Source organism: Sciurus vulgaris, assembly GCF_902686455.1.
Source record: "Sciurus vulgaris genome assembly, chromosome: 3".
Classification (NCBI taxonomy): Eukaryota; Metazoa; Chordata; class Mammalia; order Rodentia; family Sciuridae; genus Sciurus; species Sciurus vulgaris.
In genome coordinates this window covers 123,696,846-123,719,696 of record NC_136463.1, presented here as the reverse complement: position 1 = coordinate 123,719,696, position 22,851 = coordinate 123,696,846, and the positions used below count along the sequence as shown (strand labels likewise).

The 22,851-nt window shown below is 38.1% G+C and overlaps 1 protein-coding gene across 1 annotated transcript in view; it reads left to right on the top strand.

Annotated features, from left to right (window-relative positions):
* LOC306656559 (low-density lipoprotein receptor-related protein 2-like) overlaps nucleotides 1–22,851 on the top strand; it is a 244,423-nt gene that overhangs the window by 45,970 nt on the left and 175,602 nt on the right. The window contains 6 exon segments of the mRNA XM_079131902.1: nucleotides 3,280–3,396; nucleotides 16,783–16,893; nucleotides 17,191–17,304; nucleotides 18,474–18,590; nucleotides 19,938–20,087; nucleotides 21,704–21,823. Coding sequence (XP_078988028.1) covers nucleotides 3,280–3,396; nucleotides 16,783–16,893; nucleotides 17,191–17,304; nucleotides 18,474–18,590; nucleotides 19,938–20,087; nucleotides 21,704–21,823 — 729 coding nt within the window.

Below are 22,851 nucleotides of genomic sequence, written 5' to 3'. Positions count from 1 at the left end.
GTGATGATTCTTTATACGTAAATACTGAGCTGGATGTTAAATGACCAGGGAACGTATGCCAGCAATTCAGAGTGGGAGTGATATTGAAAACTGTGAATGTTCTAATGACTTATAAATATACCCCAGCAATTTGGAACTGGAATAGGTTCCCAATCTTTAATTTGGTTTATGTTACGTTCAAGTAAGAAGCAAAATATTTGTTGGTATGTATAGGTGGGGGCCTTCATTTATGTGGTTGGAGTGCTCCAGGGGCACCCTTTGCATTCAGAACGTTCACCTCTTTGTTCCCAGTATTAAACGCTCTTCTTTGTGGCTAGGGAAGCAGGAGCTAGTGCGTGGGTTACTTGGAGGCATTGTTGGTAGTTACTTCATTGTGACTGAAGTACCACTATAGTCCATGGTATGGCTACAACAAGGAAGAAAGTATTAGCAATGGCTGGACTGTGGCAATGGCTGCATTCCTGAATTGGCCCCACTATAATCTCATCAGGCTCATGATTTTTAGTTACCTCTGTAGGTTGATGAGATCCAAATCTGTGCCCACACTTTAGTCTTGTGGATGCAACCACTTTTTGGATATCTCCAAGGTGCATCAAACACAAGGTGCCTCAACTGTGACCAGTTATCTTCTCCCCCAAACTGACTTTTCCTACCATGTTTGCTGGCCTATCTTTATCAATAGAAACAAAATTTTAGCCCACTAGAAGGTACTGGCAGAAAATACAAATTAGTTGCAAACTAACAAAAATATCCCGATTGGGGCTCTTTTACTTGTTAACCTAGATTTCATGAAATATGTTTCATAATGTAAGTGTTTTATTACATAAAAATAATTTGTGTAAATGACATGAAAGATGTAATCAATTCCCATGGAAAGGTTATCACAATCCCCCTGGTGACCATGTTAGAAACTTGGAAGTTATTCTCGATTCTTTCCTCTCCTTCACTAACTTCTGACTAATTTACCTTATAAACATTTCTAAAGTTTCTCTTTTTTTTTTTTTTCCCCATTATGTGACCACTCACTGTCAGCATCTCTCACCTGGGTGGCTGCAGCAGCCTCTGGATTGACCTCCCTGCCTCCGGTCCTGTGCCCTCTCAGGCTCTCCCCAACACTGATGCTGAAAAGATCTAACCAAAACCCTTTGCCAGCTCTCCATTACCTCCTGGACAAAGTTCCAACTCCCTGACAGGGTTCATCCTGGCCTCAAAGATGTGATTGGTGTTTGTTTTTCCATGTCCATCACTTGCAATTCCTGCTTGGAAATGTCCATCTGAGGCACAGCCACGCTTGCAGTTCCTTGTTCTGGCCTTTTGCCTCCATTCCTCCTGCCTGATTACTCATTGCTAGGCAGTTCTTGTTTCCTTTTGATCTAGTTCATTGCTATTTCTCCTTTTTAAACCCAGCAGAGGTGTCCCTTTCTCAAGGAAACTATCACAGTACATGCTCCTGTTCCAGGGTGAATATGGTACCCCTCTGTGATGCTTCTATTGCTGCTGTGTGCCTGCGATTTGCTTCCATGATTATTTCCTAATTATTTCTTAAAAGACTCCCCCAGAAAACAATGAATTCTTTAAAGGTAGGGATTGTGCCTTATTCATCTTTAGATTCTCATTGTGGGTGAACTTGGTGGCACCTAGTAGTCCCTCAATAGATGTTTGTGTAATGAATGAATAAAGCATTAGATCAGTTGATGGAATTATGTAATTTTATCTGTCATTTCTCTACATTTAATGAGCTTCTAATTACTTCCTCAAACTGTTTAAACCTTAAGTACAAAATATAGCATTATTTGGGCTTGATTTTAAGAAGAAAGCCATGATCATTAACATTAACATAATATTGGCACCTGCTTTAGTTTCTTTTCATACTTTAAGACCACTCATGACCTACTTTTCAGGAATCAAAGAATCTCTTTAATTTTATGTGACAATTGGAAATATATACTTAAATAAATTATGTGGAAATATAATCTTTTAAATCTTATTCAAGTTAAATAGTGTTTCTGTCATGGGCAGAATTCAGACATTGAAGTGCCTTCTAGAAGAGTCTATTCTGATCTTATTAATAAAAGTAAAATTTTATCTGCACATATTCAGTGGTGGGAAAAAATATGAAATCTATAAGTATTTCAGAAATAGGCAGACTGTAAAAATTTTTATTTCCTATTCAAGAATTACATGACACATTCATGATAAAGCAAATCGAAGGAGGGAACAAAGTGACAAGAAAGATAAAATCAATGAAGCATGGCAAAGGGTTTTTAAAAAATATACATGATAATCTGGATGTTTGAAATTTCAAGTATAAATTTTAAAGTTGTCATTTTTCTTCTTATCTCTTAAAAAGGTTTTCCTAAAAGTTTTGATGGCACATCCCTTACCATATACTTTTCCCCCCCCAGAAAACCAAGTTTTGCTGAACCTAAGTATCTTAACCAGACAGAAATATATGAAACTCTGTAAAATTCAGGCGAAAACCTCTTTCTTCAATAGAGGATTATATAATTTTTAGACAATCATGTTTCTCAAATGTTTCCCTTTTTATGTGGACAATCAAAAAAAAAATATCACATGGTAAGATAATGTTACCAAGTCTAGGCAATTCCTGCCTCGGAGCTACAGAACACCTTTCCCTCATGCTTGCAGGCTACAATCATTCCATTTTATGTTTTGTCCAGAGACTCACTTGATAAACTGCTGATGCCCTGCTTTTACCTGAACTCATCAACATAGGATAAAATCAAACTAAATTTTTTTTTTCTGTTTATAAAATTGACACATGGCTAATGTAGACAATTTACAAACAAAGGAAGCTATAAAGGAAAAAAAAACATAAAATCACTCATATTCCCACCATTCAGGAATAACCACTGTTAATCCTTTGACATATTGCCTTGTTTAAAAAAGGATTTCAAGTGGGGAGGGGTGTTTACCAATCCTGGCTTAATCCCTATGTCTTATTTCATTCATCATCCTTACCATATTATCTTTTCAGTGTATATTGTAGTTTCAACACAGGTTGATCATGCAATGGTCTACCCTAGCATGCCGGAGTGTCCATACTATTCTGAGGGCATTTTGACAATATAATATCTTTGCTGTTGCATGGTATGCTTAGTTTGGTGGTAGCAGGGTACTTGGTCTTGTGTTCCTGTGAACTTTATATTCAGTATATGCTCTGCTTTCCAATATCCTCATTCATATTTGGGAACTATCAATAGGTTAGTCTGTGTCAGTCTGTAATGGTAAATTAAGTGCTCTCTTTCCCCTTCACAGCTGGGAGAACATGCTCAAGCCATCAGCTCACGTGCTCCAACGGTCAGTGTGTTCCGAGGGAATACAGGTGCGACCATGTCAGAGACTGCTCAGATGGAACTGACGAGAGAGACTGCCGTGAGTCCGTTTCAGTCTTTGCACTGTATTTAGTTTCACCCTTGTCCCTTTGGTATTTTAATCAATTTGTTAGATTCGTTGATGGACAGAAATGCCTACAATACTCCTCTTGTTGTTGAAATCTCTTGGCAGATTCTTTTGTGGATTAGAGGTGATGTTCTGATAGGAGTCTATTTTTAACAAGACGTTCTAAGTTTGTCCTGCCTTACTTAGCACATCAAGTTTTTTCATGTTTTGAAGTAGGAAACTTTTAACATTAACGTAGAATCTAAAAAGATGATTGAATATGCTGAGTGCAAAATACGGGTTGGTCACTTTTAACTTTTATTATACTGCTATGGAAAGTTTGTGGTTAAAATTTCTCATTAATTTTTCTGCTTTTGTGGAGATCACATTTTCCAGTTTTTCTTTGAAAAGTGTTACATTCTGAAAATGGCTTTCCTGGGCTGGGGTGTGGCTCAGTGGTAGAGTGCTTACCTAGTGTGGGTAAGGCCCTGCACTTCTCCCTAAACCCCCCTCAAAAAAAAAAAAAAAAAAAAAAGAAGAAGAAGAAGAAAAAGAAGGAAAGATAATGGTTTTCCCTATAATGGCAATATATTATATCTGTTTATAACTGATTGCCATAAGATAAGGCATATAAATCACAATATTCTGAGTGAAATACATAGTTATTACCAAAACTAAATCAAGAAAATACAGACATGTTGCATTATGTACTGACAAATAAGAGTAATCTGTCTCTCTTGAGTTTATATCAAACTGTTAAAATGAATATGAAAATATAGGAATTAGCTACTGGGTCAGACATTTTTTTTTTTTTTTTTTTAAATTTTTTTGGTGTGATTCTGGGGATCAAACCCAAGGCATTGCACATGCTAGGCAAGAACTGTGTCTCTGAGCTACTTTCTCAGCCCTATTTTTTAATTTTAAAAATTTTTTTATTTGAGGTCAGTCTGATTAAATTGCCCAGGTTGACCTTAAACTTTCAATCCTTATACCTCAACCTTCTGAGAGGCTGGGATTATAGTTGTACTACAGTACCTGGCCTTGTGTCAGTTTTATAGTCCATCTAATTCTGTCTTTAACCTTAGAAATACTCAGTTTCTCTTAAAAGTCTACCATTTATGTATAACTTCCTTGAGTTTTTATGTTTCTTCCTGACATTATTTTTAGAATACTACTGTGTTTCTTAAGTTTATCGCATGCTGCATGGGGATACTTCCTTTGTTTGCTCTTAAATTTATCTTTAAATCTTTGAGGAAGCTTTTTTTTGGTCACTGTGTCCAAAAGATCTGACAAACAACAAACAGGAGGAAATTTTATTTTGGCTCACCGTTTCAGAGGTTCAGTCCATGGTCTGCTGACTCCATAGCTCTGGGTTGGAATGAGGTAGAAGGATGTGGTGGAGGAAGGCAGCTCAGAACATGGCAACCAGGAAGCAGAAAAAGCTCTGCTCACCAGGGACAAAATATAAACCCCAAAAGCACACTCCCAATGACTGACTTCCTCCAGGCATACCCTACATGCTTACAGTTGATTCACATCAGTGGATTAATCCACTGATGCGGTTACATCTCTCATGATCTAGTCATTTCACTTCTGAAAATTCTTGTATTGTTTCATACATGAGCTATTGGTAGGCACCTCATATCTAAACCATAACATCTAGTTTTCCAAGAACTGGTGAACAGATTTTGTGTATCTTAGAAACTTTGATCAAACTCTTCTCAGTTATTTATGTCTCCAACGAATTTAAGGTTTAAGTTTTAGCCTGTTCTCATGGAATACCACCTCCACTGTTTGATAATTTTGATTTAATTTTAGTTCTCTGGGCTGTCTGTAAGTCTGTTTCTTTGAGCCAAGTGGTATATTTTATGCACTCTTAATGAAAGGTCTATTTTCTATTATTTTTTTCCCCCTCATCTTTCCAACATGGTGCCCTGGTGGGAGCTTACCTAAATGAGCAAGTTGCTTCTATTCTTTGTACTGCTCAAATTGTTCTGTTAATGGAGGAAAAATATTTGTATTTGTGAAATGGAAAGACCTGTGCCTGGGTTCGATCTCCATCATCATACAAAAAAATAAAAAAGAGTGACACAGTAGCTAATTCCTATACTTTTATAAGTCCAGGTTCATGCTGAATATATACCATTACCACTCTTTTATAGTTTTATTTTATTTTGTTTTGCAATGCTGGGGATCAAACCCAGGGCCTTATGTAGGCCAGGCAAGTGCTCTACCACTGAGCTACACCTGAAGCCCTGTGCTTTGGCAATTTTAAAAACAATACTTCTCCAGTTTTTTTTCCCTTGAATGTTCTTTATTTTATTTCACTTATTTATTTATTTTTTTGAGAGAAGGGTCTGTGCTATTTGTTCGTTTTCTAGCAGAATTCCTGGTACGTGTATATTCTGGAATAATTTACATTGTAAATGTTCTCTTTTGAAAGAGATTATGGTACCTCCAATTTGAATTTCCCTTCACTTGTGGAAATTATGCAGAGCATTTAGATCTAACACTGGCAGCTTTACAGATGGTTGTGCATCTGGGTGCCATAGTACAGTCAGCTCACAAGTCAAGGACTCTCACTACTTTGTGAAGTAAACACTAGGTCTTTCACTGAGACAGGTGAAGAAAATATTTTTGATTAATTAAGGTGATAAATCATATATGTTGCAACATTTTGTAAATTTCAGAGCATTATATACATTATTATTATTATTAGGTTCCTTAGTGAGAACAGTAAAGCAGGCATTAATTTATTCTCTATGAATAAAGAAATGAAAACTTGGAAGGATATAGACTGGCTCATCCAAGATTGTGTGGCAGAGCTAGTGCTTGGCTCATCTTCTGGTTTCAAGTCTAGAGACTGCCCCGTGTGAAGGACAGAAGAGGAGAGTCCTCCCTTATGAGAGTTTAAAAGACTACCAGAGGCTTGTGTCACCAGCCAACAGCCTGTATCTTTATCCCTTATTTGCAAGTGGATAAAAATGAGTGCCTTATTGCAAATGCAATGGAAATGCTACTTTGGGGAAAATAAAAGGCAGCTGAAACAGACGGTTTGGACGTTTTCCATGAGCACCCTGCAGCCAAGTCTAAAGTTGCTAGTACAACTGCTTCACAACTTTGCCAAAGGACCGTCTGGAAAAAGCCTGGCAGGATATGAGCATGCAAGTAGCCCTGATAAAAGAAATGAAGGGAAGGAGGAGGAGAGCTTTAGAAAATATCCAAGCAGGAATATTTAATCAAACATTTTTATTAAAAAAATTCAGTACAAGTAATTGGTGAAATAAGGATTTGTTAAGAAAAAACATCCAATTTATAGCTTGTTCTTTCTGGAATGATATGTCACGAACTTTTCAGGATACATCATGACTCTAAAACAAATCTTACGTAACACTGTTTTTTTTTACCCCACTTTGGTACTGGGGATTGAACATAGGGGCACTTACTACTAAGCTACACCCCAGCCCTTTATATTTTTTGAGACAAGTTCTTGCTAAATTGCTGAGGCCAGCCTTGAACTTGTGACCCTCCTGCTTCAGCCTCCTTAGGGATAATCCTGGCTGGGTTTATAGGCATGTGCCACCATGCCTGGCTCATGTAAGGGGTTTTGTAATCAGGTCTTCTTTCCTATTTCCCTCTATCTTATTTATTTGTTGCAATTTTTTTTTTTTTTTTTTTTTTTTTTTTGTGGAGGAGTGTTAAAAACCCTCATACATCAGAGGAAATTAAGAAAAGAATCTTTATACTTCCTCATTAGTGCTTTGATCTGGCCATAGCCGGATATAAACAGAAGGAAATGAATAGTGGCAGTATGATGTATATACCCTATTTTGTTTTCTCCATTTGAAGTTCTTGTGGAAAGTGAGAAAGGGGATTGCCATTCACTAAACTCCAGTCACTATCCTGTGCACTTTTCACATTGGCAGGTGTGATCTCCTGCTTTGTGGAGATTATAAACATTACCAAGAAGCAAGGGCAGAGGAGCTGTGCTTTCAACTACATTTAAACTGTGTGTGCTGCATGCTCTTAGAATACTTCTATTTAACAATAAACATTTATAAAATAGTTTGCCTGGAAATTACGTAGCTATTTAAACAAATTATTGCTTAAACATTTTATAGTGGAGGTTATTAACCTATGAAAGCAGAGTGAATTGTATAGCGAATCTCTTTTTACTTATTGTTCAGTTATAGCAGTTATCAATTCATGAATAATCTCATTTTACCTACATATATTTATTCTCCTTACACCCTATTATTTTGAAGCAATTTTCAGGATTGTTTAATCTGTTAATATTTTGGTAATTATCTCTACAATAAACATAGACTAAAACACATTATATCATTATTATACCTAAAAAATGGAAACAACTGTTCTTTAAAATAATTAGGTAGCTAGTCAGTTTAAAAAGTTATCCTGGGTTGGGGTTGTAGTTCAGTGGTAGAGCACTTGCCTGGCATGTGCAACTCACTGGGTTTGATTCTCAGCACCACATATAAATAAGTAAGATACAGGTCCATTGGCAACTAAAAAAAAAAAAAAAAAAAAAAAAACTCCAAATCATTCTTGCTATTATTTTTACAGTTTGATTACTTAATTCAGAATCCAAATAAAATATTTATATAGGAGTTAGTTGATATATATCTTCAGACTTTCAATTTGTACGTTTTCCTTCTATTTCTGTTCTTCACTCTTTCCAATTTATTTGGTGAAAACAAAACAGGTCACTTGGCAAGGTGTTTTCCATAGTCTGGATATTGCTTATTTCATCCTCCAATGTCCTTTAACATGTTCTTCTCTCCCTTGTATTTTCTGGAAATTACCTAGATCTGAAGCAGGGTTTCTCAACTGCAGCACTAATGACATTTAGGGCCAGATAAATTTTTATTGTGCTAGGCTGTCTTGTGCATTACGGAATGTCAGCAGTATCCCTGGCCTCTGTGTACTTGAAGTCATCAGCACCTCCCTGTTGTGACAACTGAAAATGTCCTCAAATTTTGTCAAACATCCTCTGCGAGCAAAAATTACCCTCTTACTGCTTCAATTGAAAATGACTAATCTAGAGGATTGAACCTGTAAATCAGAGGCAGGGCAGAGATGATTCATCAAGGTGAGAATACTTTGTGTATAAGGGTGAGTATTTCCATCAGGGGGCACATGATGCTTCCTGCCCTCTCTTTGTGATGTTGGCAGCCATCAACGGTAATTGCTGAGATTTATGTCCTCATAGTGGTGTTTAGATAATTTTAAATGTCACTTTAGACATTTGGCAGCTATCATTAGAATATTTCCCATGTGATCAAGGATCAAGTGAGACTTGACCAAAAATCATTTTTTGTTCTATTGTTTCCACGGTCATAATGCATAGGAACCATTACTTCTCTAGAAATGTAGTATCAGCCTCTGGATCTGACTTTTTTTCTTTCTCAGAAATAAGATTTTCTGAAGGATGGGTCTAAATATATTTGGCACCTGGAAACCACTTACAGTGATGGATGTTGGAAAAACTCCAAGGAAGAACTTAATTCTGTGCCTCCCTACCCAATATTTGAAAGAATCAGGAAGCCTATCCCTGGAGCTCATAGCCCTGCCTGTTAGACTAGACCCTGGGTTATAGAGCCTACCCTTTCAAGATTCTAAAATCAAGACAGTGGGCTCCAAGACAGAGCAACTTGTGTCCATTCCAGGCATTCCTTTCCAGAACAAAGAATAGTGTGTGAGCCTTCTCAGGGAGGTAGGGAGAGGGGAGCTAAGAAAATGGATGAGATGGTGAGAAAGGCAAGGGTATTAGGGTCCTAGTAAAAAGATTACCTTAGAATAAATTTAATATGGTATGAGAGATTCTTATCATCTATCTTTTCACCTCTATATTCTTAGATGCTTAAGAATATTCTACAGCTTGTGAAATATTTCTGAATATGTTTGTATATATATATATTTATATGTGTGTATATCTCTATCTAAGTCCATATTTATATCTGTGAAACAGGTAAAAACTCATTTTTCCCCCTTATTTTAATTATTCAATCTGGTTATCAGGCATCTGATATTCAACAACTTGTCCATTAAATTTTTTTTTTTTAAGGAACAGATTCAAAACTGCAGTCCATTTTACTTCTAATGGGATTAGCATCAAGGAAAAACCACTCATGCAGAGTCTAAGATAAACATCAGAACAATGCAGCAATTATGGGTCATTCAATTAATATATTGAAGTGACTTTGGGTTGCTCAAAAATACTACAGTCTTCTTTTCAGTGAAGTAAAAAGATTATTTTGTTTTATTGAGTACCATATTAGAACGATTTTGGTGTAAAACTATCGCTAATTATCGTGGGTTTGCAGCACTTCTCCTTTGTTACTTAGGAATGCCAAAGAAATGGTACAATCCCTGCTACAATGAAGGCTTTCTTGCTGGTAATCAGCAGTGTTGGGTCTGCCTGCAACTGGGGCCGCTTTGTTCCTCAAGTTTTATTTCTATTGACTTTCTGTTCTTTAGGATTTAAACATTTTCCTTTGTATATCCAACTGCTGAAACTCCAACTGGGGAACAGTTGGAGGGAGAGATGAAGATGGTAATGGTTCTGTGGACATGAGGGCTCCCGAAGAGCACGTCCTTTCAAGTCAGTTCCAGAGTTTTGACTGCCTGTCGAGCCTTGCTCCAGTGACTTCATCTTACATGTCACAGCACGGGTGTACCTTTGCAGTGTTCTCGTAGTTGAAATAGGATTTAGAGCCCAAGACCTTGAGGAAAAAGAGAAGAATCTCTTTAGTCTCCATCATCCAAGTGCTTTGTAAATATTTCCTGTCTTGAAAAAGACTCTAAGATCTCTCTCAGCTGTTGCCCAATTTCTGTGCTCCATTTTACAAAAATGTGGTGTGGAAGGATCTTTAATGACTGTTTCTAGTTACTCTCCTTCTTTCTTTCTTGAGGCTACTGAAAGTGGTCCTGTATGTCCACCAATCCTCTAAAAACATTCTTGTGATTCTTTACTGACTGCCATTTTGCTGAACTTAATGGTTCTTGTTCAAATATCACCTCACAGAGCTGCTTTCCACTGTCACTTTTTATTATTTTTCTCTTTTATTTTTGTAACTTTTTTCTATGCCACATTTACTTGAATGTCCATTATTCCTTTCTTCCAAACAGAGAGTAAGTTCCACAAGAGCAGGGATTTTCATTGCTTTATCTAGTATTTAGCTCACCTACAGATGTGCAAAAATTACTTTTGAATGAAATGTTTAAGAAAGGCTGTGGAAATTTCTACTTTGCTTGTCATTTACTTCTTTTTTCACAGTAACCAGGAAGTCAGATTTCAATAGCCAATATCTTCAGTAGAGTAGAATTCTAACTAAGGTAGGCTGTGCTCGGAGGAATAACTGGTTCCTGGCCTATCGACATTTACCCCACAAGGATTTGCTGATGACTATTCAATTATCTTGGTCTAAGTTCCCAGGAGAGGGACAGTGCTATTGAATGTGACTGGAATGTGGCCTCCCATAGTCCTGGAGTGCAGTTAGTCTTCCTGTCTCTTCGACTAGGCTTTGCCTGTATATTCTGCCCAGTAGGTCACTGGAAATAATCGTTAAGGAAGAGATAGGGACAACAACCAAAAGTATTTTGTGGCCCTGAGTGAAAACATGTGGGCCTATAGCTCCTGTGTAGAACCAGTGTCACTGAATATAGTGCACCATATACATGTTTGTTCACCCGTGACAAGGCCTCTTACTTCTTTGCACAGTTCTCTGGAGCTTTTGATGTCCAATTTTCCATCTTGTTTCTTGTTTACTTCTGATTAGAGCTTGTTTGAGATTTTTTAAAACTTATTTTGAAGGAATTTAGTACTCTATCATTATCTGCTCTGCATTTTTGGTGATAGCCCTGTGTATGGGAAGATGGAGGGGCTGCAGATCCAGAGACCTTGGAGCACCTGCTCAGGCACATTTCTAAGATCAGATTCCAACTGATAGAGACTAGATAGGAGTTTGGGGCTTAAGACCTGGCTACTACAAAGGGAGGAGGATAAGGAAACCTTGATAACTTCTTGTGTTTCCCTTTTTGACTTTAGTTTCCTTAAAGTGGTTCAGACCAAAATAGACCTGTGAGTGCAATTCTGCCAGCCCTTGGGACAACCATATTTTCTTTCTTTTTCCAAGGTGTTGATTTTCTATTTCCATTTAAAAAATCTGATTTTATGTATTTATATGTTATATATACACACATGTATTTATATATATGTATTTAATTGAAAGTAACTTCAAATTATTTTTGAAGGCCCCCTGTGTAGAAAATGGGAGAAATCAAAGTGTTCACCTCATGGGGTAGTTCTAAGGGTGAATTAAGTTCATACATATCGAGTACTTGAACATGTTTGTGTTACACAGTGTTTAGTATGTGTTACCAGTGATGACGACGATGATGATGATGATGGTGTTGCTTATTTAACTTTGTGGGTGGTACTCACAACTAAGTGCTGGCAGTCCAACTAGTAACTTTTTCTGGCAAATCATTACTTTGACTGGATTAGCCTGCCTTAGAGCCAGAATAAGAAACAGGGTTAAAAGGATGACTGCAACCTTGAGAAGTCCCATGTGTCTGGGCTGCACTTAAATCAATAATGTCTTGTTTTTTTTTCAATCTTGGGCTCAAGTTTTTAAATCTACATTTAAGATGCCTTCCCCTTCCTTCTTTCCTTCTTTCTTCCTTTCTTTTCTTGTGGTACTGGGGATTGGACCCAGGGGTGCTCTACCACTGAGCTATGTCCCAAGTTCACTTTATTTTTATTTTGAGACGGGATCTTGCTATGTTGCCTAGGCTGACCTTCAACTTGTGTTTCTTCTGTCTCAGTCTCCCCAGGAGGCTGGGATTACAAGCATGTGCCACCATGCCCATCTGCCCTCTCTTCCTTTATAATCTGTTTGCCTTATTTTCTATATTCTTTTTGGCCAATTTGTCAAATTGTAAAAATAGGATATATGTACATTCTCCCTGACAAGATAATTTTAAAGAATAGCACCTTATATTTATATCTTGATCTACTGTAAATGATTTCCATCGTGGGAAGTTTCTCAGGTCCTCAGACTACATTTCCACATCATCTTTCTTGATTTTATAAACAGAAGTATAGCATGAAACTTTCTTACTCTGAATTAAATTATTGACAGAAAACATTTCACAAATCTTCAAGTATCAATCTTCTAGGCATATTTTGGGGCAGCTCTTCATTTGGTGAGGGGTGGGCAAACCTGAGCATGTATCATTTGGAACTGGGAGAAAGTAACTAGAAGAGAGAGGCAAGGGGTGGTGGGAAAAGGGTGTTCTCACATTTTTGTGTCAGATAAACTAAACGTCTGGACATTAGTTAATAGGAACTTGTTAATCTCTCCATTAAATAAAGCTCAGAAGGAAGAGTTCCTTTGTGTTCTTTATGTGGTGTCCTCACACATTGCACTTTCCCCATATTTAGAATTCTGTAGGACATTTCAGCCCCTTAATGGATTTGCTCCATGGGAAAAAGTTTATAGGATTAGCCTCAGTCTTGCCAAGCATATAAAACAAAAAATAAGATTTTTAGATATCTCCCAATGGGAAACTCAAAGGATTGTGACTTCCTGTTTCCTGGAGTATATTGAAACTCATTAATGAATGTCTTCAGCATGAGAAGTAGGATCTGTTCATTTCTTTCTTTTCTCAGAGCAAAATCCTGTTCCCTCTGTGTAGGTCTCCAAAGGAGAAAACCATTTGGAAATATATTTCCAAGTATTTTCTATATTTAGTGAATCAGAGAGCATTGAACAGTCCTTCCTGTGGGCATATACCTCAGGTTATCTACGCATAAAAAGACCAGAAGGTGTGCAGGGGTTGAGAGGGTCCTCTGCTGATTGAGAGAGATTCATTATCAGCATGGATGGAGATAAAACTGTTTGTCGAACTGCTGACCTTTGGCCAACACAGTACCCTCCCTGATGACATCAAGCTGGCCCGGTTGTTTGGGGGCATGAGCACTGTCAGTCTGTACTGGTTTGGTTCTTTGTCTTTCAGTTTTATGGCACTGACTCTCAAAAAGCAGGACAGAGAAAACAAGAGACCTGCCTAATATATTTTTCCCAGATCCCTCATATCCATAATAATCACAAAATGTGTGGTACCGTCCCAGTTCAAATACATCTTCCTCTTGACAGATAGCTTATCTGTTGCAAAGAGCTGAGTTTTTAAAGATTTCTTTCTTTTTTTTTTTTTTTTCCCCTTCTGTTTGCTGCTGCTCTTAAAAGGCTAGATAACACACTGACACCAGGAGCTATCTGGTACATGGTGGGGAGGGAATTGCTTGCTGGCCTCACCTGGCCTTTTGCATCTCTTGAAGACAGAATTAGTAAACAGAGTTGTCTGAACCATCTAAAGGCACTTTTACAAAACATACTATCTTAGTGATGGAAAGACAGCAGTAACCTTAAGTAGTAACTCATTTTTGGATTATTAAATAAAACAAAGTTCAGAAAAATTTAGAACTTCAAACAGCTATTTAACATGCCTTCCATTTTCTCCCCCTGAGGATTGATCTTATTTATTTATTACACCCAAAGTTTTATTTGACTGGACTCAGAATTGGAGAGGACAGCCTGAGTCTCTCAGAAATTTTTTCCTGGCATTTTTCTTTGGCCTCTTTTAGTCTCTTGGCCAAAAGTTCAGCATATTCTGCAGCCTCTTATCATTTTAGTACACTGTTTCTTCAGAGCAATATGCTGGCATTTATGTTCCAGGGCACATGGAGTGACAAGATGCTGAGTACTTGGTTTCTTACCTTCTTTGTTTAAGGACTTTCTGACAACATATTGATGGACACCATTTTTTTTTTTTTTTCAGTACCAGGGATTGAACTCAGGGGCACTTGACCACTGAGCCACATCCCCAGCCCTTTGTTATATTTTATTTAGAGACAGGGTCTTGCTGAATTGCTTAGGGCCTCACTAAGTTGCTGAGGCTGACTTTGAACTTGTGATCCTCCTGAGCCACTAGGATTATAGGCATGTACCACCTTGCCTGGCAAATATCTTCTTTAGAGATGGAAAGGTTTGCAGATTATGCCAACTTGGACCTCGAGTGATCAGACACACTAATATCAGTCAGTGTAGGAATATCTTTCTTTCCCCCTTTTTCACCCCAAGTAGCCAAGTTGAAAACACTCAGATTGGCATCTATGGTACAACCCCTAACAGATTTGTACTTTCTTTCTCCAATTCTCCTGGTTTGTGATGGGCATTCTCCTCTTACTCAGTAGCAGGTGGATGTAGTGGTCATGGGTCAGGACACCTACTTCATGGGGAAACCTTGTTCATTGTTACTACCACTGATTCAGACCATAGGACCCTTCTAATCTTTACCCATGTAGCATAACAGCAACTTTTGTGGCCATACTCTTCTCATAAACAGTAGGAGGTTGGTGTTCACTGTCGGCTTCAGTGAGTTTTTTTTTTTTTTTTTTTTTGCTTTTAGCTGGGAAGGACATATTCAGCTTCATCTTGAAGCAGCTGGAGTGTCATGGAAAAGAGCCTTCCATTTTATGTGACTGACTCTGTGTAACTTTTGCAAGTTATATACTCAAGGACCCTTGATAGTTGAGGTTTGAACTTCTGGAGATGAGAAGATTTAGGCTTATGCCTTTACTATGCACAAAACATGCAAAGATCACTTGAGAGTCCATTTTTTTTAAAAAAGTGAATTTTTAACAGGGTGCTACTTTAATGCAGTTTTAGCACAGAATTTTGTACACAGTTTCTGATTGAAAAGACTTTGGAATCATCCAAAGAATTGTCTGATCTTTATATGTCTCTAGAACATCACATTGAGTTCTTAAATGCAAATTTAGCCTCAGTGTGTAACTGTGTTATCTGATATTTGAAATCTTAACTAAGACATACCTTTTTCTTGGTTAAAAAGAAATCTGAAGACCATCTGAGAATCAGTAGGAAACATCTTTAATTAAAAAGATATACCAAGGAAGATATCATACATGTGGGAAATAGAGTAGCCAAAGACCATATGAAGCAGATGTTCAAAATATTTCAAAAACTGTTTAAGATGTTTTCCTGTGATAACTCAGTAGCAATATTGAGCATTTCTTGAGCGTAATGAGTAGTGTTCCACTGCTAAGAATTCTAAAATGTTAAACCCTTTTGTCATCAGGGATTTTTATTAAGCCACAGGGGAAACAGATAAGCAACCAGTAGAACCAATCGTATAGTGAGGAGTCATGAGAGATACATGTTCCAAGACTGGGGAAATAGGAGGGACAGACAGTGTTTGTTCTGCAAGGGACATCCTGATTTTCTTCTGTGACTTAGAAAACCAGAGTTAAGCATATAGTTAATAGCAGTGAGGTGACTATACGTATATAATGTGGCAATAGGACAGTTATCTCCCTGCCCCGGAATCCATGGGTTTCCCATTGAGTGGATTCAACTAACTGTAGGTAAAAATATTTGGAAAAAATTGTGCCTATACAAAACATGCACAGGCTTCATTCTTCTCATTATTCCCTGAACAATATAGTATGATAGTACTTACATAGCACTTATGCGTTAGGTATTATGTGTAAACTAGAAATTACTTAAAGTATATGGATGGATGTGTGTAGGTTATAATGCAAATACTGCACCATTTTACATAAGGGACTTGGGTATCTTTGGGTTTTGGTATCCATTGGGTGGTCCTGGAACCAATCTACTACAGTATTTACTGTAGATACTGAGGGATGGCTGTGATTTGTGCTTGTGGAACAATTATGCTTCTCAGTTGCTAGACATTGTCTTTTTAGGTCCTTCTGCTGGCTGCAGTAGATTATTCAGATATGGGGAAAAGGAAGTAGTGACAGAGAGAGGATAAGCAATTGAGTAAGAGCAAATAGCTGCTGAGTGACACCCTGGGCTTGGACCTACTTTCTTTTTCTGACACTTTAGTGAAAGAAATGACCCTTCATTTCTCAGAGCATGTGCGGTGGTATATGAATTACCTGGGATGTCATCTGTATTATGTAAAAGAAGGTTCCATTTTGAACTGTTAAATTCTTTCCAATTCTTTAGCTCTCCACTCAAAAGCCACTTACTTCTTCAAGGGAGAGATCTCTGGGTTTCCAAATCCCCCTACTGTTCAGTTTCATAACCTTCCTAGTTTCTGCATTAACACTTAACCCAGTTTGTCATTTGCTGTTTGTGTCTTATGGTCCCTCTCTTTCATCTAACAGGCCAGGGACCATGTCTCTTTGTGTATCAATATATGTTCACCGTTTAGTGCCTAGCATATAGCTGTCACTCAAGAAATGTGTGCTACAGAAATGTCTTAATTTAAGGTTCATTTACTCTTTTTGTTCTTTTAAAAAAATAGAATATCCAGTATGCGAGCAGCTTACGTGTGCTAATGGAGCCTGCTATAACACGAGTCAGAAGTGTGATTTGAAAGTTGATTGCAGAGACTCCTCTGATGAAGACAACTGTAGTAAGTATATGTGTGTGAGAGGTGCAGTGGTGTGTTGAAGCTTGAGAGAGCCAATTATCAAGCCCACATTCAGTGGATTCATGTTGGTGGTCTGAAGTCAGCTGCTGGTGGGAGTATTTACACCATGATAATTGGCAAACACTACAGAGCTGGAGAATGGCTTGTTAAACTTTTGCGAGCATACTCCTGATAAATAAGATCATCTTTTTAAACTTGAGACAGAATCTTCCTGTGAAGTGAATGGCTGCAGTGGAATTGAAATTCTCTTTTCTTTCCTTTCTTAACCTTGTGTCCCAGCTGAGACATGCTTGCACAACGAGTTTCAGTGTGGCAGCGGAGAGTGTATCCCTCGGGCCTATGTCTGCGACCATGACCACGACTGTGAAGACAACAGTGATGAACATAATTGCAGTACGGTGATTCCTTATGCTGGGTCATGTGGTTTGGAGCATTTTGTTTGTTTTTGTTTTTCCCCACCAAATACCCATTTTTTTTTCCCAAGGAAAGACTCACTGTGTTTGATTGTACATGGAGCTAAAAGTTCATGTGGGGGCCATGGCTTGAGCCTTAACCATGTTGTTGGGCCTGGCTTCCTTTATCTTTCAAAGTTCTGTGTGGAGTTGAAGGGTTGCTGATGGATCGTTTGCAGTCTTTCCTGAGACTGCAAGGGTGCAGGTTATATTGTATCACAGGTTCAAATTACCCATAGCTCAGGAGTGGATCCAATAACTTTGATAATAGAGTGCATGATACCTCGAAAGGGAAGGAGCTCCCTACTAGCAATGGTTTTCCTTTCTTCTTTACTTTGAAATTGCTGCCACATTCAAGTTGAAGGGTCAGGAAAGTTTCAGTGTGTTTAGATGGCTTTTGTTGCCTCTGCTTCTTTGCCCTGACCCAACTTTTACTTCTGTGCTGCAGCCTGCAGTTCGAACACCCTTTCTCTTACTGCTGCCATCTCTTGACTCTTGACTCATGTTTTTGAATATGTAATACTAAAAAGGAGACCGATTTTATTAATTCTAATTCACTGGCAGGTTTCATTTATTTACTATGATTTTTCTCTGCATCTATTTTGATCAGTTGGTACCCATGGCTTATGGGGTCACTGAATATTTTCATTATCATCCTAATTTTCTATGAGTGGTGCCTGATTTCCTTTCTGGAATCTGGGCCTATTTCAGTGACAGTCTTAAAGAGACTGTGACATCATGGATGGTGACTCAGAATCATTTGGTCCTAAATAGCTATTATGGGGCTTGTGGTAAATTAAGAGAATGTTGGACATTGGCAGGTCCAGCATGTTGATCAGTTTGCATCCTCTGTTCTGTGTCAGCCTATTGCTAGGTTTTTAATCTTGAGAAATAGAGAGTGGCACCTTAGTTCACTTTCTGGACCCAAAGCTGCTATTATCTTTCCTTCTTCTTGTCTTTCTTCTTCTCTTCCTGCTTCTTTCATTTTTGTCAAGATACTGATGTAGAAACTTCAGTTTCCAGGAGCCCAGTTGAGGCAGCGAGGTGAGCACTTGGACTTTTGACCAAAGCAATTTGTGTCTTTGTGGTGCAGCTGTTCTTTTCTTCTAGACTATCAGACCTGTGGTGGCCACCAGTTCACCTGCCCTGATGGCCAGTGCATTCATCAAAACTGGGTTTGTGATGGACAGGACGACTGTCAAGACTATGGAGATGAAGATGGCTGTGGTAAGGAGAGGGAGAGTTTCCTGCTGTAAAAAACATTTTCTTTAAGTTTTTCCTACCTTCCTTGTTGGAAATTTTGCTGTGTGACAAACAAGCCTCAGGATTGTCTGGGATTTAAGGAGTCATTTAGGCACTTAGTGGGTGGTTTAGAAGAAGGTAACTCCACTAGCTTTTTCTAAAAAGACTGAACCCAAATATAGCACAAATTTCAATCCTTTTCTTCCCATCATTAAGGCAAAATAGTTGGAACCATCTCTCCCTCTTTTATATTATACTCTGACTCTTTCTTCTATATTCCACCCTGCCTACTTTACCTGTGTAAAAGTTGTAGACTGGGGGAGGTGGGAAAATTTGGGTGAAATGTTTTCTCTTAGACCTTACAACCTTTAAAACCATGTAAAGTGTTATTTCTCTTGGACTTACAACCTTTTAAAATAACTTTGAACTGTGGTAATTGTCCAGTTTTGTTTTGTTTTGGGTTTTTCAAATTCTGATTTCCAGATAAGTCATTGACATTCAGTGGTGATGGACAGGCCACACTCGAGGGTAGACTACTGTCCAATCGATTGTTTAAAAATTATTTGATAAAGTAATTGGAAATGCCATTGACTTCCTTACCTTGCTGCTATCAGCAGCTGTCCTGAAGTCCTGAAGTAACACCATACCATACTGCAAATTGCCTGCACTGTTCCAGTCCCAGATGTAATAAAGGTGGTGTTTGTTATGGAAACATTCATTGGCCTCATGTTTCAGTGTTCCAGGAATTATGGTTTTCCTTCTACTGTCAAAATTTCACTAAATAAAAGAAATCAAACAACCAAAACCCAAACTCAGGAGCCCTGGAGTTACCTTGATGGCCCTTATCCTGTAATTTGTGATTTAAATAATTGGACCTTCTCTTCAGGGGTTGTGAATATTGTTAATATTTCAGGTTCTAATCTAATTTTTGTTCTAACAGCTTGATTGGGGGATCCTTCCTCCAAAAAGAGTGGAACTTAAATAATTCCATTTTGTCATTCCTTAGAATCTCAATAAAAGGCTAATAGTAGAGTAAGAAACTGAATTTATTGTACAACATAGGTCATTTGTGGATTTCTGTTGTACTTGGTTTTTATCTTTTATATTTTTTTTAAAATTTTTTTTAGTTGTAGATGGATACAATACCTTTATTTTACTTATTTATTTTTATGTGGTGCTGAGGATCAAACCCAGTGCTTCACGCATCCTAGGCAAGCACTTTACCATGAGCTACAACCCCAGCCCATTTTTTATCTTCTCTTAATCATGGAGTAAAAGAGATGATCCCCCCTCTCATATGGCCTGTAACTCTGTCTTCTTTTCCCCTGACAGATAGCAATCATCGTCATCATGTATGCTACCCAAGAGAATGGGCCTGCCCAGAGTCTGGACGATGCATCTCGATATTTCAAGTTTGTGATGGAATTTTAGATTGTCCGGGAGGAGAAGATGAAAACAGTACCACTAGTGGAAGATATTGTGGTGAGTGTGGAAAATGTCTGGGTAGCTTTCAGAACAGATTCTCACATACCACGCGTATCAGTTGTCATTTGCACCACAGTTCTCCAAGACTTAGTGGCTTAAATAGCAAACCTTTTATTATTTCTCACAATTCTGTAGGCTAATTAGTAGTTGTTCTGGCCTAGACCAGCTCACTCGAATGTCAGGATGCTAGCCCAGGCTTGTTTTTGTGATAGTGGAAAGAGCAAACCCTGGTGCTGAAGCCTATGTCATGTTTGCTAATGTCTTAGTGATTATGTCATGACACTTGGCTAAGCCTGGAATGGCTTGAAGAAGTAGTTTCCGTTTCTTGATGGCAGAATTAAAAAAAATGTGGTTTCCCCTCCAACAGGGAGATTTATCTTAATGACAATTTTGATGATTGTAAAGTTGTTCTGGAGATGTTGTTATATTATTATTATTTGTAGTGTTGGGGTCAAATCCGGGGCCTTCTGCACACTAGGCAAGTGCTCTTCTGTGAGCTGTGACTCCTGCCTGTCCTCTTCTGGAGATTTTATTTCTTGTCTTTTACTTATGGAAAGAAGTCTTGTCTGGCTGTAACTCCCTACCCACAAATGCCTCTGGTTCCTAGGTTATGTACTTTGAAGTTCCCCCCAACCCCCGTGGTAACACTGGATTTGCCAAGCAGTGTTGTTTGACAATATTTTGTGGGATCAACTCATTTATGAGGACATAGGGTTAGTCTCCCCTGCCATTTTTAGCAGTTGTAGAATATAACCCCTACCACCAACACATAAACTGTGTGGACAGATGATTGTCCTGCAGGGAAATATAATGTATAGCCTTGATTTCATCAGCCATACACAGACCTGTGTTTGCCTCGCTGTGTCCATGTAACTGTAACCCCAAAGACTTTTTTCCCTGACAAAACTTATAATATATAAATATGCTGAGACTTCTATGGCATCCCCCACCTTTTCACCTGTGAACTCTATCATAAAAGCTTAAAAGTAAGTATATGACTGCATGACTGATGTGATCCTACAAATATGTACAATCAGGAAAAGGAGAAATTATACTCCATTTATGTATGATTGATCAAAATGTATAAATGTGTTCTACTGTCATGTATAGCTAATTAGAACAAAGAAAAAAATTAAATAAAAAATATGAATCTGTCCACCAAAACATAAATTAAATGAGATATGCAGTCATTGTCAAAAGTTAAAAAGCAAAAATTAACAACATGAAAAAATTATAATACCCTGAAATCTCACCACTTGAAGCTAGCCACATTTAATATTTTTAGGGCATATTGTCAGTGAAGATACTTGGGAGTTCTTAGCCTTTTCTACAAAGTGGACAAAAAAACTTATAACCTGATTTTTCCATAAATAGCATTTATAATAACTTGGATGTAACAGTAGTTGTAATTTTTAAAAAGGATTTTTTTTCTTTTTTAAAATTTGGATCAAGCTTTTATTACACAATGTTGCAGAAAGGCTTGATTGTGATAGACTCCCTGTATCTCTATGACATTCACATGCAGCTTTTACTTGCAGAATAAAAGCTTCTGGGTAGATCGGCCTTGTCCAGAGGTTACTATACATTTAACAAAGATTTTTTTCTCTGTCTAGGTATGAGCAGGTGCTCTCTTTTAAACTGTGAGTACCAGTGCCACAAGACACCATATGGAGGAGATTGTTTCTGCCCTCCAGCTTATGTCATCAACCATAATGACAGTCGCACCTGTGTTGGTAAGTGACAGGTGGGAGCTCCTGGCCTTTCATCACAGTTTACTGATGGGTTCCAGGATCCTGACATGAAGGAGTTTGTAATTGTGGATAGGAGTGATTGTCTGTATAACAGGAGCAGCATAACACCCAAAGAAAACCTGGTAAGAGTAAGTTTTAACTCAAAAAAGCTTTTGTGAAGTGCAGTAAGCTAAGGAGTGGATTTGTGTTGAGTGAGTTGACCATCTCGTGGAACTGTCTGCTGTCTGAAGATGGGGGTTGTCCTTTGTGTTTCTTTTATCAGGGTTTGAAAGCAGGGTTGGTATGGCCAGGATGGTTATGCAATGCTGAGATACTTCCATTCATGTGATGGATAGATAGCCACTGCTTTCATCCCATCAAACTCCCCTGGCCTCTTCTCCAGGAAGCACAAATGTCCCCAGGATCCAGCCACTAGAGTTGTCATCTGCTGAACCGGAGGATCACCAGGTCACTGCTCTGGTGACCATGTTGGTGGGCTACTGCCTGTACTGTGTGGAATGTTAATTCCATTGCTTTTCACCTTTGCTTGGAATTGACATTCAAGACAAGCAAATTCTTTTATCATGATGCTTCCAGCTAGTGGTTACCCTTGAGCTAGACACCAATTGGCCAAATTATTTCCCCACATCTCTCTTATCTGAATTATAAAAATGATTCCTCCCACGGGGAGATTTTTGAATCTGATGTCAGCATAATTCTTTGTGAGAAAGATGGAGCCTTATGTTAGGAGAATTAGAAATCGCCATTTGATTTCCTAGGATTTGGACAATGAGTTTGTAACTCCTATTTCTTTTTCTTTCTTTCTTATTTTTAGTACCTGAATAACAAACATATAGGCAGAACATGATCACAGAGGTTTAAAGAAACTTTGTTTTCATGGTGTTGGAGAAAGGCATTTGGGAGGCAATTGAAACAATTCAGTAAAGTTAGTTGGGCTGGGGTTGTAACTCAGTGGTGGAGTGCTTGCCTAGCAAATGTGAGACACTGGGTTCAATCCTCAATACCATGTT